Source organism: Callithrix jacchus, chromosome 3, assembly GCF_049354715.1.
Source record: "Callithrix jacchus isolate 240 chromosome 3, calJac240_pri, whole genome shotgun sequence".
In the NCBI taxonomy this organism is placed as follows: Eukaryota; Metazoa; Chordata; class Mammalia; order Primates; family Cebidae; genus Callithrix; species Callithrix jacchus.
In genome coordinates, this window is record NC_133504.1 from 48,660,914 (window position 1) to 48,679,348 (window position 18,435).

General features: G+C 39.3%; 1 protein-coding gene across 9 annotated transcripts in view; it reads left to right on the forward strand.

Moving 5' to 3' along the window:
- The window catches only part of NR3C2 (nuclear receptor subfamily 3 group C member 2), a 356,613-nt gene that overhangs the window by 238,994 nt on the left and 99,184 nt on the right, over positions 1-18,435 (forward strand). For all 9 annotated transcript variants that reach the window (XM_008992565.5, XM_035292341.3, XM_078366026.1 and 6 more), the window contains 1 exon segment: positions 8,018-8,134. In XM_008992565.5, the coding sequence (XP_008990813.1) occupies positions 8,018-8,134 (117 nt within the window).

The window sequence follows — 18,435 nt, forward strand, 5'->3', positions numbered from 1 at the left end:
TTAATGGAAAACAAAGATTCAGTGGTGAAATTTGTTCAAGATTATTTTTTAGAAGAAAAACCAAAACACCAGAAGAGGGTTTAAACTATGCCTTTACTGTCATCAACATTTGGATTCCCATAATGACCACATTCCCTGGGTTCCATGCCTTTTAATGAGCTCCAGATCTGGGGAACTGGGAATTAAGGAGCAAGATACAGAGGAAGTTGGACAAGAGGGGAACCTTAGGGCCTTTGTCAGGATTCAAGCTCAGGAGCTCACTCTGTCTGTGTCCATATTTGCTACATCTGAATCTCAGGGACTCTGGTGTTAACTCTGTCTCTCTTTATCTCTAAGGCACCTATAAAATAGTACATTCCCCTGCCCAGATTCTGAACAAATTGACTTATAAAACAAAGGAGTGGCTGGTGGAAGATAAAACATCAACATTTGGGAGTAAATTAGTTGAAGTACATGACTTAGTGACAAGAGCCAAAAGGGCCTGTCACCTGAGCCCCCAGATTAGGGGCAGGCAAGGGAACAGCTGGATCAGGACAGGCCTCCCCAAGACTGGAGGCTGAGCACCTGCTCCCAGAGGGAGCTCTCCCACAAGAGGATGAAGCCACTGTGGAGGCAGGCAAGCCAGATTTACTCTTCTCAAATGTACTAATAAAGCAGACTGAGTAAAAGAGATGAAGAGAGGCCTGTGGGTGGCATCTCAGAGCTCTCTCCCCCTGGAAAAAAAGGTCAAGTGTGGGCAGAGGTGTTCCCCACTGCCCCACCACCGCCTCTGTGGGGACGGGAAGGAATCTGGATACTGGGACAGGAGCAAATGTCAATGTCCAGAGTGTTCTGATTTTCTGTATTCAGCCTCCCCTGTGTAGAAGGCTGTGTTTCCAATGTGTGGTAACTCAGTTTTTTAAAACAAAATTTTGGGCATTCTGTTCATAAGATCTAGTTCTAGCACCTTCTTCTCTGCAAAGATTCTCAAAGTTATTTGTAGGTGTCTGCTGTGGTTTGGGGCTTCCAGAACCTGGTTCTTTTCATATCTAACTCTCCCTGAGAACCTTAGTGTCTTGCTTGATAAAAAGGTACTGCCCTGATGATCAGCCGTGTGTACAGAGGGAAAGAGTGTTTTCCAGATATAGATAGAGGAGCAGGACACTGATGGGGAGTTGAAGGAGGTATATGGATCCATTGATGTCATAGAACATGAAAATTAGTGGAGCCAGACAGAAACAGAAATGGGACTCCCTTCTAAGATTTAAAAGAAAAGTAATGGGGGAGACTTGCCAGAAATGCTGCCAATGTCATCTAATAACATCAGATTATATTTATTGGTGGTTTTCGTTTTCGTGTTTTAGTTTGGTGGTTTTAATTTAGTTTTAGTTTTGGTGCTGCCACCCATGACTAAGCATCAGCCAGGGTTGGCAGGCAAAGGAGATCGTGCATGCCGACTACAGTCTATAGTTGAGGATGTCTGTAGCAGTGATGTTTGTGATTCAGGACCAACCTGTATGTCTGTAACTGTGAACAGATACAAGCAGGCAAAGGACCAATCTTCTGAGTTCTTTGATTTCTTAAAATAAACCATAAGCATATTGTCCTTCATATCCATAGTAGGAACAATACATGCCAATAAAAAAACACCCAAACTAGGAGGCCGAGACGGGTGGATCATGACATCAGGAGTTCAAGACCAGCCTGGCAACATGATGAAACCCCCTCTCTACTAAAAATAAAAAAATTAGCTGGTCATGGTGGCACGTGCCTGTAATCCCAGCTACTCCAGAGGCTGAGACAGGAGAATTGCTTGAACTGGTACTGGGAGGCGGAGGATGCAGTGAGCCAAAATTGCGCCACTGCACTCCAGCCTGGGCTACAGACTGAGGCTCTGTCCCCCACCCCCAAAAACACCCAAACTAAAACCACCAATAAACATAATACAATATTATTAGATGAGATACCTCTGACCAAGCTTTGGTTCCTTTTTCTGAAATAGTCATAAGTTTTGCTAAGCATATCTTTGAGCTCTGACCTGCCTGCCTCCTCTCCCTGTGCCCCACTGCCTCGACTCACATTGAATATGGAGCTTATAAGAGCTTGGACTTGAGAGTTTAAGTAGTGAAGGGTCCTAGAAGGCCTTTAAACAGATGATGCCATAATCAGATCTGTGATTCAGGGGCATACCTGTGTAGGCTGTACAGAAGATGGAGAAACTTCTGGGGAGGACCAGGGTCCTCAATGCCTGCCCTAGAGGCCTGAGTTTCCCATGTTGTGCCTCTCATGCCACTGACGGGAACAGATGGAGGGAAACACCAGGGATACCTCTCAGCTTCATTTCAACCAAAATGGCTCTCTTTCTTTTTTTAACCTATTGATGTCTTTGTAAGAGTTTTTTTTTTATTTATAACTTTTAAATTGAAATTAGAATAGTTTGATTTAGAAGTGGTGAATTAGTAGAGGCAGATAGACTAGTTACAAGTCCATTGAAATTTTACTGATAATACACAGTAATACATGATAATAGTAATAATGATCATCACAGAAATACAGTGATAGCAGCTACTATTCATTTTATCCTTACTGTTTTTTAAGTGCTTTATGTGGTGTGTTATTTTCATGATAACTCATGAGATAGGCACTTTTGTAATTCTTGCTTAACAAGTCAGGAAACTGATATATGAAAAGGTTAAGTAACTTCTCTAAAGTCACACAGATAGTAACAAGGATTCAAACTCAATAATGCAGTTTAACTAAGAGATCCTGTGATGAGGAACCCACTGATGGACGTAGATAGAACTCAAAAAGACACTTAGAAGGGAGAATTGTCAGTACTTTGCCAGAAGTTGAATGTAGAGGATTGTGGGGAGAAGTGGTGTAAACTGACTTGCAACTTTTGGTTCATACAAATGCTTGTAGCTTTAAAATTGGGCATATAGCAGGTGGGAAGGGGGTTGTGTGGGGAGAGGGGATGTGACATTTGATTGGTGAACAGGGAGGGATTGAAGTGTCAGACATTCGGGTGGGGACATTCAGTGGACAGGTGGATGCATGAGGCTGAAACCCAGAAGAGAGGACGGGGCTCTGAAGTCAACAGGGCATTGGCAGCCTCTGGAAGTGGCCAGGCTACCAGATTGTGTGTATATTGTCTGTTCCTTCCCTGCACCCACCCTGCCTGGGCTTCTTCCAGCCAGACCAGTTGCTTACTGCACACTTAACTGTGTCTCGGCCGTCCCTGGGCTAATTCTTAGTGTGGAACACCTGTACATCTGTCCTTTTTATGTTTCAAATCCAGAACATTCCTTAAGGCTTACCCCAGATACTTTCCTTCTCTATAAAGGCCGACTCATTCCCCAACTCCAAAATGATCCCTTTCTTTTTTAAAGTCAGAACATATCAAGACCACATGATTTTTTTTTAACTTTCACTTGAAGTTCAGAGGTACATATGCAGGTTTGTTACATAGGTAGATTTATCTTAATCATTTCAATTTCCCCAACCTCATCCTAACCCCTAAAATATAAGGCCTTGGAAGAAATTGACCATATTTTACCTTTTTATATGCTGCCTTAAAAATTCTCTGTGGAATGGAATTGACTCATTGTCTGGGGACACATGTTCCCTCTTTTTCTTGTTTGCCAAGGGTCTTGCTCCTCAACCAACTTTTCGGTAAATACCAGCTACCTCTGCCTTCTCTTGTCTGCTGGGGTGCAGTTTCCCTCAAGGCTCCTGGCAAAGTGGAATTCAGTCTCCCAGGCTCACCTTTGCTTCTGCCCCTGAGTGTATGTGCCTTCTTACTTTTAAGAGTCTTGACATTAATACATAAAAATAAGAGATACCAAGAGAAATAATACAACAAAGTTAGAACTTTCCAGAATCTTATCCCATGCTTAGTCTTGGGCCCTATCCTAGAATTCTTAGCTGACTTGCAAACTCAGTCCTAGCTTTTTGTCCTGTGTTTACCCTAAGAATATAGTTCAACACACTCACATCCTTGCCAGCTTTTAGAAGAAAGCTAAAGACGTGAAGATGGGTTCAGAGCTGAATGGCGTTTTTCTTGTCTCAAGTGGACTCTTTTCATCTAGAGGCCTTCCTAATCAAGGGCAACAGTCTGTTCCCGCAGGTTAATCTTCACTCACTTACCTTTCATTAAGAGTTGATTTTTGTTCTTTGAATTTTATCATCCTACATTTTTTTAAGTGAGGTAACAAAATAGGTCATTACTATCACATTTATTTATTTATTTATTTATTTTATTGAGTTCTTTCTTCAGTCCAGTCTTTTTGCTTCTTGCTTTATGTATATATTATTCATTTGAATCCATTTAGCAATATAGAAAGCAGGCATTACTATTTGAATTTTATAGATCAAGATACCAATGCTCAGAAACACTGACCCACCTGGCCGAGGCTCTGATAGCTCCTTATCGACTGAGGTAGGATTGGGACCCCGATGGACCCTGGTTGCAAAGCTGGTCCCCTTTGCTTTGTGCTTTCTCCTCCTTGCCCTTCGTTTTTCTACTTTTCTGTTCTTACACTATTGATGCTTAGAGACCTGCATGTCACACAATCTGTATTTTCTCAGTTGGGACCAGCCCAAGTATAACAAAAGTTGCTTCTTGATTTCAAAGTAATTGAAAATTGTAAAAGACAATTTTTATTGAATACAGTAACCTAAAATAATAAGATTCACTTTTAAACACTTAACTGAATTATTCTACAGGTAAAAGGAATACCATAGTTTAAAACAATAGAAAAACAGATATATTTTTGAACTCAACTTTGTTATTATTTTTTAAGTCCATAAAGCATTTTTGCTTTTATTTTCCCTTTTATTTTAGTTCATCTGGTTTTCCTATAAGTCTTTGAATTTGTGTTACACATGTACTAACTGACCTAAGTATCTGGGTACTTCCTTCAAATTTACCCTAACCTCAGAAGCTTTCTGTCTTTTAGAATGGCTGCCTTGTGTCCAAAAAGCGGCCCCAACCTCAAGCAGGAGGTATACTGAACTCAAGTACACAGATGGATGGATAATTAAAGTTCCCTGAGTCCTACTGGACAGATTTTGGTTGTGTGTTGTGTTGGTTTCATATGAATTAAGCAATGAGACACACATTACGTATTTGTGTAGGTGTAATTTAAATTTTTAATGTTTATACAACTAAAAATATAAATGACAAAATTTTCTGGAAATGATAATGACATGTCTGCACAGTCTCTTACAACTCTCCCATCCTAGTTGTGGAAGATAAAATATTGTCCTGGGGAAAAAATCATCCTGCATTGTTACAGTAACAAATTTTTGAAGGGTATTTATTTATTTAAATCCTTATAGAACAGTCCTAGCATTTGAAAGTCTCTGTTTTTGAACACCCAAAGGAGAAAATCTTCCAATGTGTTTATAAGACAGTGGCCATATTTTCCATTCTGTATGCCTACAATCTAAAAAGTCTTAGTTACATTTATTGAAAATTCACAGAAGTGAATCTTAGGCTATAGCAGACCAACCCTTATGCAAAGGATTCATGACTTTGCAACACATTGGAGATTCGCCATAAATTCGTGTTGAATTTAAGTTACATTTAGTTATTTCTTTGGACTTTAAAGTTTATTCAGTTCAGTGTGCATTATAGATGAAATCTGTGGTTTTGTATTCAATTGAATAATATGCAAAAGGCGCATAATGTCAGTTGTCAGTAGAAATGCTAGCTAGCAGAGTGTGCTTCACTCAACATTCTGTTGCTTCGCATTTCCAAAGAGCACCTTCATTGTCTTATTAGACCAACAGTCAATTATATTGCAAATTAGTATTTAGAAAACCCTCTGCTGGCCTTGAGACACAGCAATATTATCAGACTTTCTAAATTCTGCTTCCAACGCTATCTTTTTAGGAAGTCACTTTATCAATTCTAGAATTAGTTTCCTCTCGTGAATAGTAGCAGTAATGATCTTACCTACACCATAGGGTTTGTTGCGTGGGTTAACTAAGATAGAACGCTAACGTGGCATTAAAATTTTATTTTAAAAGTGGAAACCTCTCTAAGCTGCTGTACAGCATCATGAAATGTTATATTTATCAGTTACCATTTTTACCATGGATATTGATTGCCTTTGCATAATTATATACACCTACCCATGTTTATTAAGAGCCTTCCAATTTTTAGAAAAGGCATTAGATTATTATAATGGTGGGGTTTCATTTCTTCACTTTGATAGGTTTCCCTATTCTGTTACTATTATGTTGTTGTTATTATTGTTACTAAGATTTACTATAATGTTAGAGAATATACTTTAAATTATTTTAATTATATTAAGTGATACACGTCATGTTTATTGAGTATTTACTGTAATTTACTTAGCAATTCTTAAGGGAACATGATGGTACACAGAAGAGACTGCTTTGGAGCCTGTTCACTACTTTGCAGTAATCAGTGGGCTTCTCTCTCTCCTTTGTCTACATATTTTCAGTAACCCATGACTTCTCAGGCTTCTCTCTCCAGTCTGCAGCTTAAAATAACATCCATAAGCTGATGGCATCTCTAGCCCAGCCCTCTTCCTAACCACGGACCTGACCCCTCCGCTTGGATGCCTGTCAGGCTTCTCTGACCTGCCATGTCCAAGACTGAGCTGGGGTCATTCCCAATAAACCATTGGCTCCTTCTGTCTTCCCCTTTTTAATTAATGACAGCTCCCTTTTTCTACTTGTTTAGCCCAAGAATCTTAAGGCCTCTTTAACTCCCCATTGCCTCTGGTCTGTCAGCAAATCCTAGCAGCTCTACCACTGCCACTGCTACCACAATAACCCAGCCCTCTTTCCTCTCTCCCCTAGGTTATAATAATTTCCTTACCCCTGGTCTCTTTAATTCTGTCCTTAGCCACTGCACTCTGTTTCAACACAGCAGCCAGAGCAATGCTGTGAAATGTAAATCACATCAGTTGACTCCTCTGCTCAAAGCCCTCTAGTCTAGTGGCTTCATCTCAGAGTAAAGGCCAAAGTCTTGAACATGACCTCTAAGGACCTATGTGATCTGGCTCACATTAGCTCTTTATCACCGTCTTTTCTTACTCTCTACTCATTTTCTTCTGCTCATTCACCCTGGTGTCCCTGCTGTTCCTAGAACATGCTAAGTAATCAGCCCTCACCTTTATCCCTACCACATTTGCTTTTCCTTCTTTCTGGTATATGTTCTCCCCGCATGTCCACACAGTTAGATTACAGGATGTATAGTCTTGATGGATCTATAGACCTTCATTTAAAAACCACTTCTCTGTTCCCTTCATTTTTCTCCCTAGTGCTTATTAACTTCTTGTACATTTTATCTAATCACCTTGTCTATTGTCTGTCTCCCCCAAATTGAATGAAAGTTAAGAGCAGAGGCTTTTGTCTGCCTTTTCATCACTGTATCCCTAGTGCCCCTAGTAGTGCCTGTGGTACCCAGTGGGTGTTTAGTAAATAATTTTTAAATAAATACTAATAAAGTGAGGCTACAATTTCATATTTTGCCAGTAGATGCCACTCTCTAAGCCTGTGCTGTGCCCACATCTGAATTTTTTTAGTTCCAGTTTGTTTTACAGGATGAAATAGTTTAGCATTTCCAATTGTGTAATTTGAAAGTGAAATTACTGTGAAATCCCAGTGAAGTCACACGTATAAATGGTGGGCAGGCATAGCAGCTTAAACAGCTGCAGTAGGGCTTTTGTTTAGATTGGTGCTGTTGTGATGTCTGCAGGAAATGTGCATTATTGCCTGATCCCATGCAGCTATCAAAAAATTCAAACAATGGAGAAATAGGGCTCTGCTCATGTGAGAACCTGTTTGGAAATAAGTGTAATGTTATCATATGTAATCTAAAGTCTCAGCTGCATTTAGCTAACAGTTTCCTTCTCTATATTATCCACAAGTCATGTTTTTTACTTTTTTGAGAAAGAGGTTTCAAGGCAGGAAATAAGTAGTTTTATATTCTGAGCATGCATATTAATATTTTGTAGTAGTATACGCTATTTTAACAGTTATTTTTTATTATTTTAATCAGGGCAACACAACTATTTATGTGCTGGAAGAAATGATTGCATCATTGATAAGATTCGGCGAAAGAATTGTCCTGCTTGCAGACTTCAGAAATGTCTTCAAGCTGGAATGAATTTAGGAGGTAAGTTTTGTATCTTTAGTTTAAATAAAAAATTGTTAATAGGTAATGCAATACCACTAAGATCTGTGTAGTACTCTCAAAGTTGAAAACAAAGCCAAAATGGAGCAAAGGTTTCTAAAAATTTGATGAGTTCTGTTTTCATGCTAAAACATTTTAGGAGAGAAATATTTATTAGCTGGAGTCAAAAAGAGTTATGTTTTATGGCTGTAGTCCTTGTGAATTTTTCAAGCCTGAGTTTCCTATGTTTCAAGGACCGGGCACTTAACAAAACTCAAAACAAAAAGGAATGACTTTTATATAAAACCGTAGATAATAGTTTGTATTGCCACATCTGTTTAGAAATTAGACCTATATGTGATAACATTACCCATATAGGAGTACATACCTAACTTTAGAGGTAAATGTATTAAAGAAATATATATATGAAAAAAGCTTTGAAGTGTTCCAGAGGCTCACCAAAAGACGGGAAGAGGGTAAAAAAGTAGAACTAAATGCAGAAGCATACAACATCCATGTATGGGAAGACTCAGCATCGTCAAGATATAAATTTTCCTTAAGTTAATTTGTAATTATAGTATAATCCTAAGAAAAATACCAACTGATTATTCTAAGTTTCTAAAGAATAGCCAGGAATATTCTAGAAAAGACAAATGAGAGGAACTAGTTCTACTAGATAGGAAAACATATTACAGCTACAATAATTCAGACAGTCTATGGTGTTTGCTTATTGATTGTCAGACAGATTAACAGAAGGTCAAGAAACAGATCCAAATAATAGGAGAGTTTTGCACATAATAAAACTGGCATTTCAGATCAGTGGGGGCAAAGAAGATTATTCAATAGAAAATACTGTGACAATTGGATAACCATCTGGAAAACAAGAAAGTTATATACCAACTTAACTCTATACCAGAATAAATAAATGCTGATGCTTCAAAGATGTAAACTTAGAAAAATAGCCACAGAAGGAGTAAAGGAAAACATGAATTTTTGTTAATACTCTCCAAGTAGAGAAGACCATTCTAAATCCCACTATCCATGGTTTTCATATTGCAGATTCAACCAACCATAAATTGAAAATATTTGGTTTAAAAAATAAAAATAGGCTGGATGTGGTGGCTCACACCTACACTCCCAGCACTTTGGGGAGCCAAGGTGGGTAAATCACAAGGTCAGGAGATCAAGACCATCCTGGCTAACACAATGAAACCATGTCTCTACTAAAAATACAAAATATCAGCTGGGCATGGTGGCACATGCCTGTAGTCCCAGCTACTTGGGAGGCTGAGGCAGGAGAATTGCTTGAATCCAGAAAGCAGAGGTTGCAGTGAGCTGAGATTGTGCCACTGTACTCCAGCCTTGGAAATAGAGCGAGATTTCATCTCAAAAAAATAAGAGAAAATACAAAGTTTAAAATACAATGTAACGTGTATAACATAGCATTCACATTGTATTAGGTATTATACTTCATCTGGAGATGATTTAACATATATATATTGCACATAGATTATGTGCAATACTGGATTCAGGGGATCATGGCAGACAGGAGGCAGGATTAGATTGCAGCTCCAGGCAAAGCAGCATGTGGAGGCTCGCATTGTGAATTTTAGCTCCAGACCCACTGCAAGAACAAATGAGCAATTCCGAGAGGACCCACAGACTCTCCGAAGGAAGCAGACTGTTCCCGCAGGACCTGAGAGACACTTCAAATACTGTGAGTGCCCCAACTGCAGAAGTGGGAAAGGGAGACCCTCTTCTCCCGAACACACACCCCCACTGGAGAAGCTGAAGGTCTATTTTCGGGAGAAGTTTCTGACTTTATCTGGAGCAGAGTCAAGTTAGAGAGCCCAGTGAAATACAGGGGTAGAGGAAGCAGCAGAAAGGCCCTGGGGGCTCACTGGGTCCCCAAGCAGCACATTCCTGCCTGATACCACAGGGATCCATCTGGAGGGTGGCCAGAGGAGTGGGAGGAAAAACTATGGGGAGAAGGAATTCTCTAACTGAATATTGTAACAATTTGAACAGGGCCAGAAGCCTCCTGGTTAGAACTCAAGGAAGGGTGCAAATCAAGTATGCAGACTTCACAGGCAGGGAAAGAACTAAAGCCCTTTTCTCTCCCAGCTGGGAGGCAGATAGCCTTGGGCAAGTTTTCAAGCCCCTCTTGCTCTCCTCCTGGAAACAGACTCCAGGCTAATGTGGGGGGCTTGGTGGGAGTGAGACTGGCCCTTCAGTTTGCGTGGGAGCGGAGTGAGGCCTGTGACTGCCGGCTTTCCCCCACTTCCCTAACAACCTACATGACTCAGCAGAGGCAGCCATAATCCTCCTAGGTACACAACTCCAGTGACCTGGGAATCTCACCTCCATACCCCACAGCAGCCTCAACAAGACACACCCAAGGAGAGTCTGAGCTCACAGATGCCTAGCCACGCCCCCACCTGATGGTCCTTCCTATCCACCCTGGTAGCAGGAGACAAAGGACATATAATCTTGGGAGTTCTAGGGCCCCACCCACCAATGGTCCCTCTCCACACTACTATAGCCGATGCTTTCTGGAAAGCATCACCTCCTGGCAGGAGGCCAACCAGCACAAAAATAGAGCATTAAACCACCAAAGCTAAGGACCCTTGTGGAGTCCAGTCCACCCTTCAACACCTCCACCAGAATAGGTGCTGGTAGCCAAACCTGAGAGACCCATAGACAGTTCACATCACAGGACTCTATGCAGACAACCCCCAGTACCAGCCCAGAACCAGGTAGACTTGCTGGATAGCTACACCCAGAAGAGAGACAACAGTCACTGCGGTTTGGCTCACAGAAAGCCACATCCATAGGAAGAGGGGGTGAGTACTCCATGCAGGGAACACCCCGTGGGACAAAAGAATCTGAACAACAGCCTTCAGCCCTAGACCTTCCGTCTGACAGAGCCTACCCAAATGAGAAGGAACCAGAAAACTGACCCTGGTAATATGACAAAACAAGGCTCTTCAACACCTCCCGCAAAATCTCACTAGTTTACCAGCAAGGGATCCAAACCGAGAAGAAATCCCTGATTTACCTGAAAAAGAATTCAGGAGATTAGTTATTAAGCTAATCAGGGAGGGAACAGAGAAAGCCAAAGTCCAATGCATGGAAATCCAAAAAATTACATAAGAAATGAAGAGAGATATTCATAGAAATAGATAGCTGAAAGGAAAAACAGAAAGTCTGGAAACTTTGGACACACTTTTAGAAATGTGAAATGCTCTGGAAAATCTCAGCAATGGAATTAAACAAGTAGAAGAAAACAATTCAGAGTTTGAAGACATGGTCTTTGAATTAACCCAATACAACAAAGACAAAGAAAAAAGAATAACAAAATATGAACAAAGCCTCCAAGAAGTCTGGGATTATGTTAAGCAACCAAACCTAAGAATAATTGGTGTCCCTGAGGAAGAAGAGAATTCTTAAGGCCTGAAAAACATATTTGTGGGAATAATTGAGGAAAACTTGCCCAGCCTTGCTAGAGACTTAGACATCCAAATACAGGAAGCACAAAGAACACCTGGGAAATTCATCTCAAAAAGATTTTCACCTAGGCATATTGTCATCAGGTTATCCAAAGTTAAGGCAAAGGAAAGAACCTTAAGAGCTGTGAGACAGAAGGATCAGGTAACCTATAAAGGAAAACCTATCAGATTAACAGCAGATTTCTCAGCAGAAACCCTACAAGCTTGAAGGGATTGGGGACCTATCCTCAGCCTCCTCAAACAATTATTAGACAAAAATTCTGTATCCAGTAAAACTAAGCATCATATATGATGGAAAGATACAGCCATTTTCAGACAAACAAATGCTGAGAGACTTTGCCATTACCAATCCACCAATACAAGAACTGCTAAAAGGAGCTCTAAATCTTGAAACAAATCCTGGAAATGCATCAAACAGAACCTCTAAAGCATAAATTGAACAGAAGCTATAAAACAAAAATAAAAGTTAAAAAGCAAAACAAAAAATCAAAGTACACAGGCAACAAAGAGCACGATGAAAGCAATAGCACCTCACATTTCAATACTGATGCTGAATGTAAGTGGCCTAAATGCTCCACTTAAAAGATACAGAACTGCAGAATGGATAAGAAGTCACCAACTAACCATCTGCTGCCTTCAGGAGACTCACCTAACACATGAGGCCTCATATGAAGTAAAGGGGTGAAAAAAAGCATTTCACACAAATGGACACCAAAAGTGAACAGGGGTTGCTATTCTTATATCAGATAAAACAAACTTTAAAGCAACAGTAGTTAAAACAGACAAACAGGAACATAATGGTAAAAGACCTTGTTCAACAGGAAAATGTCACAATCCTAAACATATATGCATCTAACACTGGAGTTCCCAAATTTATAAAGCAATTACTAATAGGCCTAAGAAATCAGACAGACAGACAGCAACACCATAATAGTGGGGACTTCAATGCTCCACTGGCAGCACTAGACAGGTCATCAAGACAGAAAGTCAACAAACAAACTATGGATTTAAACTATACCCTGGAACAAATGGACTTAACAGATACATACAGAATGTTTCATCCAACATCCACAGAATATACATTCTATTCAACAATACATGGAACTTTCTCCAAAACAGAGCATATGATAGGCCATAATATGAGCCTCAATAAATTTAAGAAAATTGAAATTATATTAAGCACTCTATCAGACCACAGTGTAATAAAACTGGAAACCAATTCCAAAAGGAACCCATACAAATACATGGGAATTAAATAACCTCCTCCTGAATGAGCATTGGGTCAAAAACAAAATCAAGATTGAAATTTAAAAATTCTTTAAACTTAATGACAATAATGACACAACCTATCAAAACCTCTGAGATACAGCAAAGGAAAGTTCCTAGCCCTAAACGCCTATATCAAAAACTTTCCTAAGAGGAAAGTTCCTAGTCTTAAACGCCTATATCAAGAAGTCTGAAAGAGCACAATCTAAGATCACACCTCAAAGAACTAGAGAAACAAGAACAAACCAAACCCAAACCCAGCAGAAGAAAGGAAATGACCAAGATCAGAGCAGAACTAAATGAAATTGAAACAAACAACAATACAAAAGATAAATGAAAACAAAAAGCTAAGCTGGTTCTTTGAAAAGGTAAATAAAATTGATAGATCATTAGCAACATTAACTAAGAAAAGAGAGAAAATCCAAATAACCTCACTAAGAAAGAAAACAGGAGACATTACAACTGACACCATAGTAGCCTTGAAATACAAAAGATCATTCAAGGCTGCTATGAACACCTTTACACACATCAACTAGAAAACCTAGAAGAGATGGATAAAGTCCTGGAAAAATACAATCCTCCTAGCTGAAATCAGGAAGAATTAGATACCCTGAGCTGAAATCAGGAAGAATTAGATACCCTGAGGAGACCAATAAGAAGCAGCGAGATTGAAATGGTAATTAAAAAATTACCAACCAAAAAAGTCTAGGACCAAATGGATTTACAGCAGAATTCTACGAGACATTCAAAGAATTGGTACCAATCCTTTTGGCACTATTCCACAAGACAGAGAAAGAAGGAACTCTCCCTAATTCGTTCTATGAAGCCAGCATCACCTTGATTGATACCAGAACCAGGAAAGAACATAACCAAAAAAAGAAAACTACAGACTGATGTCCTTGAGGAACATAGATGCTAAAATTCTTAAGAAAATACTAGCTAGCCAAATCCAACAATATATCAAAAAGATAATCTGCCATTATCAAGTGGGTTTCATACCAGGGATGCAAGGATGGTTTAACATATGCAAGTCAATAAATGTGATACCCCACATAAACAGAATAAAAAACAGAAGTCACTTGATCATTTTAGATGCAGAAAATGCATTAGACAAAATCCAGCATCCCTTTGTGATTATAACTCTCAGCCAGGCATGCTGGCTCACACCTGTAAAGCCAACACATTGGGAGACCAAGATGAAGGATCACCTGAGGTCAGAAGTTCAAGAGCAGCCTGGCCAACATGGCAAAACCCATACGTACTAAAAATACAAAAATTAGCCATGTGTGGTGGTGTGTGCCTGTAATCCCAGGTTCTTGGGGAGCTGAGGCAGAAGAATTGCTTGAACCCAGGAGGTGGAGTTTGCAACGAGCCAAGATTACACCACTGCACTCCAGCCTGGGCAATGCAGCAAGACTTCATCTTAAAAGAAAAAAAAAAAAAATTCTCAGCAATATTGACATACAAGGGATAAGCTTTAATGTAATAAAAGCTGTCTATGACAAACCCAAAGCCAACATAATACTGACTGGGATAAGTTTTAAGCATTTCCTCTGAGAACCAGAACAAGACAAGGATGTCCACTCTCACCACTCCTCTTCAACATAGTACCGGAAGTTCTAGCCAGAGCAATCAGACAAGAGAAATAAATAAATGGTATCCAAATTAGTAAAGAGGAGTCAGACTGTCACTGTTTGCTGATGATACGATTGTTTACATTGAAAACCCTAAGGACTCCTCTAGAAAGCTCCTAGAACTGATAAAAGAATTCTGCATGCAAGAATAATGTACACGAATCGGTAGCTCTTCTATACACCAACAGCAACCAAGCAGAGGATCAAATCAAGAGCTCAGCCCCTTTTACGATAGCTGCAAAAAAATAAAATAAAATATATGGGAATATAGCTAAGAAATGAGTCAAAAGACCTCTACAAGGAAAACTACAAAACACAGCTGAGAGTATTTTGAAAGAAATCATAAGCAACACAAACAAATGGAAACACACCCCATGCTCATGGATGGGTAAAATCAATATTGTAAAAATGACCATACTGCCAAAAGCAGTCTACAAATTCAATGCAGTCCCCATCTGAATATCACCACCATTCTTCTCAGAATTAGAAAAAACAATTCTAAAATTTAGATGGAACCAAAAGAGAGCCAAAGCAAGACTAAGCAAAAAGAAAAAGTCTGGAGGTATCAAACTACCTGATTTCAAACTATGCTATAAGGCCATCGTTACCAAAACAGCATAGTTCTGGTGTAAAAATAGGCACATAGACCAACAGAACAGAACAGAGAACCCAGAAATAAACCCAAATATTTACAGCCAACAGATCTTTGACAAAGCAAACAAAAACATAAACTGAGGAAAGGACACCCTTTTCAACAAATGGTATTGGGATATTGGCTAGCCACATATAGGAGAATGACACTGGCTCCTCATCTCTCAACTTATATAAAAATCAACTCAAGATGGATTAAGGACTTAAACCTAAGACCTGAAACTAAAAATTCTAGAAGCTAACATTGGAAAAACCTTTCTAGACATTGGCTTAGGCAAGGATTTCATGACCAAGAACCCAAAAGCAAATGCAATAAAAACAAAGATAAATTGTTGAGTACTAAACTAAAGAGATTTTGCATGGCAAAAGGAACAGTCAGCAGAATAAACAGAAAACCCACAGAGTGCAAAGAAATCTTCACAATCTATACATCTGACAAAGGGCTAATATCCAGGATCTACAACGAACTCAAACAAGTCAGTATGAAAAAAAAAAAAAATCCCATCAAAAAGTGGGCTGAGAACATGAGTAAACAATTCTCAAAAGAAGATATAGAAATGACCAACAAACGTATGAAAAATGCTCAACCTCACTAATGATCAGGGAAATGCCAATCAAAACCACAGTGAGATGCCACCTCATTCATGCAAGAATGGTCATAATAAAAAAATAAAAAAACAATAGATGTTGGCGTGGATGTGGTGATCAGGGAACACTTCTACACTGCTGGTGGGAATATAAACTAGTACAGCCACTATGGAAAACTGTTTGGTGATTCCTTAAAGAACTAAAAGTAGAATTACCATTTGATTTAGTAATCCCACTACTGGATATCTACCCAGAGGGAAAGAAGTCATTATTCAAAAAAGATACTTGCACACGCATGTTTAAAGCAGCACAATTCACAATTGCAAAACTGTGGAACCAACCGAAATGCCCATCAATCAAAGAGTGGATAAAGAAACTGGGGCGGGGTGTGTGTGTGTGTGTGTGTGTGTGTGTGTGTGTGTGATGGAATACTATGCAGCAATAAAAAGGAATGAATTAACATTCACAGTGACCTGGATGAGATAGGAGACAATGATTCTAAGTGATGTAAGTCAGGAATGGAAAACCAAACATCGTATGTTGTAACTGATATGTGGGAGCTAAGCTACGAGGACACAAAGGCATAATAATGATACAATGGACTTTGGGGACTTGGGGGGAAGAGTTGGGAAGGGGATGAGAGATAAAAGACTACTAATACAGCTCAGTGTATACTGCTCAGATGATGGGTATACCAAAATCTCAGAAATCAGCACTTAAAAACTTATTTAACCAGATACCAACTCTACCCCAGTAACTTAGGGAAAAAATATGTGTAATACCTGTGCCATTTTATATAAGAGACTTGATAATTCACAGATTTTGCTATCTCAGGGCAGGAGATGCGTTTTCCTTGAACCAATCCCCTGAGGATACTGAGAGATGACTATATGAAATAAACTCAGAAGCTATAAAAGCAAAAACTTGAGAAAATGAACATTACTTACAAATCAAATATTACTGCAGAGGCCTTAAACAATAAGAAACTGGAGGAAATACAACTTATAGACAAAGGGTTAATTTTTCTCATAAAGAGCTCCTGTAATTTCATAAGAACATAAAACCCAACTCATTAAAAAAAACACAAGTAAAGGATATGAACAGAACAGTCGCAGATAAAAGAAATACAATTGGTTCTTGAAACACATGAAAAAATTCTAAATCTAATCATTATAATAGAAATGCAAATTAAAAATGTAATGAGATGTAATTTTTTTGACAAGGATAAAACATTTTTATGACACTTTTTCAAGAGAGTATGGAAATAAACTCATTGATGATCTCCTGCATTTCAGGTGGGAGAATAAATTGGTACAACCCCTATGGAGAGCAATTTGTCTATTTCAGTAAAATGTTAAAAAGCACATACCCTTGGACTCAACAATTCCACTTTTAGGAATTTGTCCTAAGTATATTCTTGCAATGTAAGAAATTATCTCTACATAAAATACTCATTGTAGCATTGTTAAATATCAGAAATTTATTAAATATTCATCTGTGGAGGATGGATTAAATAAATTACAGAATACTCTTCAGACATTAATAAAAATAAAGGGAGCTCTATATGTACTAATATGGACTGATCTCCTAAGTAGTAGTGAAAAACATCAGGTTGTAAAATAGATATACAATTTATACAAAATATGCTGTTTTAGAAAAAGTATATTCTTCTTTTTTTTCTTTGAGACAGAGTTTCGCTCATTGCCCAGGCTAGAGTGCAATGGCGTGATCTTGGCTCACTGCAATCTCCGCCTCCTGGTTTCAAGCAATTCTTCTGCCTCAGCCTCCCGAGTAGTTGGGACTACAGGCGAACGCCACCATACCCACCTAATTTTTGCATTTTTAGTAGAGACGGGGTTTCACCATGTTGACCAGGATGGTCTCGATCTCTTGACCTCGTGATCCACCCACCTTGGCTTTGGCCTCCCAAAGTGCTGGGATTATAGGCGTGAGCCACCATGTCCAGCCCCAAAAAAGTATATTCTATAGAACATTTCTGGAATGATATATAAGATGCTAGTAGTGGTTGTTGTCTCCACAGATAGGACCTGGGTAGCTGGAAGATGTGATAGGAAGGAAAACTGTCACCGTAGATCTTTCTGTGCTTTTGAATTTTGTATTGTGTTGGAAGCATGTGTTGTATACACATATTGCCTATTTTTTAAAAAAAAGTAGTTCAAAAAAATTAATTAAATGAGACTTCATTCTTCTTTGCTTTGATGAATAAAATTGGCTGGCCAATCAGGACCAGGGAGTAAACAGGACTGCCCTATAGAGCAGAGCGACTCCTAGAAATCAAGAAAAGAGTGAACTTGGCCTCACTGCTAATGCGAGGACATGCTCCAAGCACCAACACCAGCTCAGAGAGAGGGCCACACTGGCTAAGAGGGCATGCCCTGGAACCAGATTATGTGGGTGGGAGCCCTTGTTCTGCCACTCACTGACCTTGTAACCTCAGGCAAGTTGTTCTTTCTTTGTGCTCCAGTTTCTTTTTCCTCACATTGCGTTGATCAGCATACCTACCTCTCAGACTGTGATGACATTTGATGAATAAGTCTATGGTGAAAAGAAAGCGATCACTGAGTGTGTGTTAGTTGGCGGTGGTTGAGGTGGTGAATGTGGGATGGGTGATTGTGGCTTCCATAGTGCTTTCACA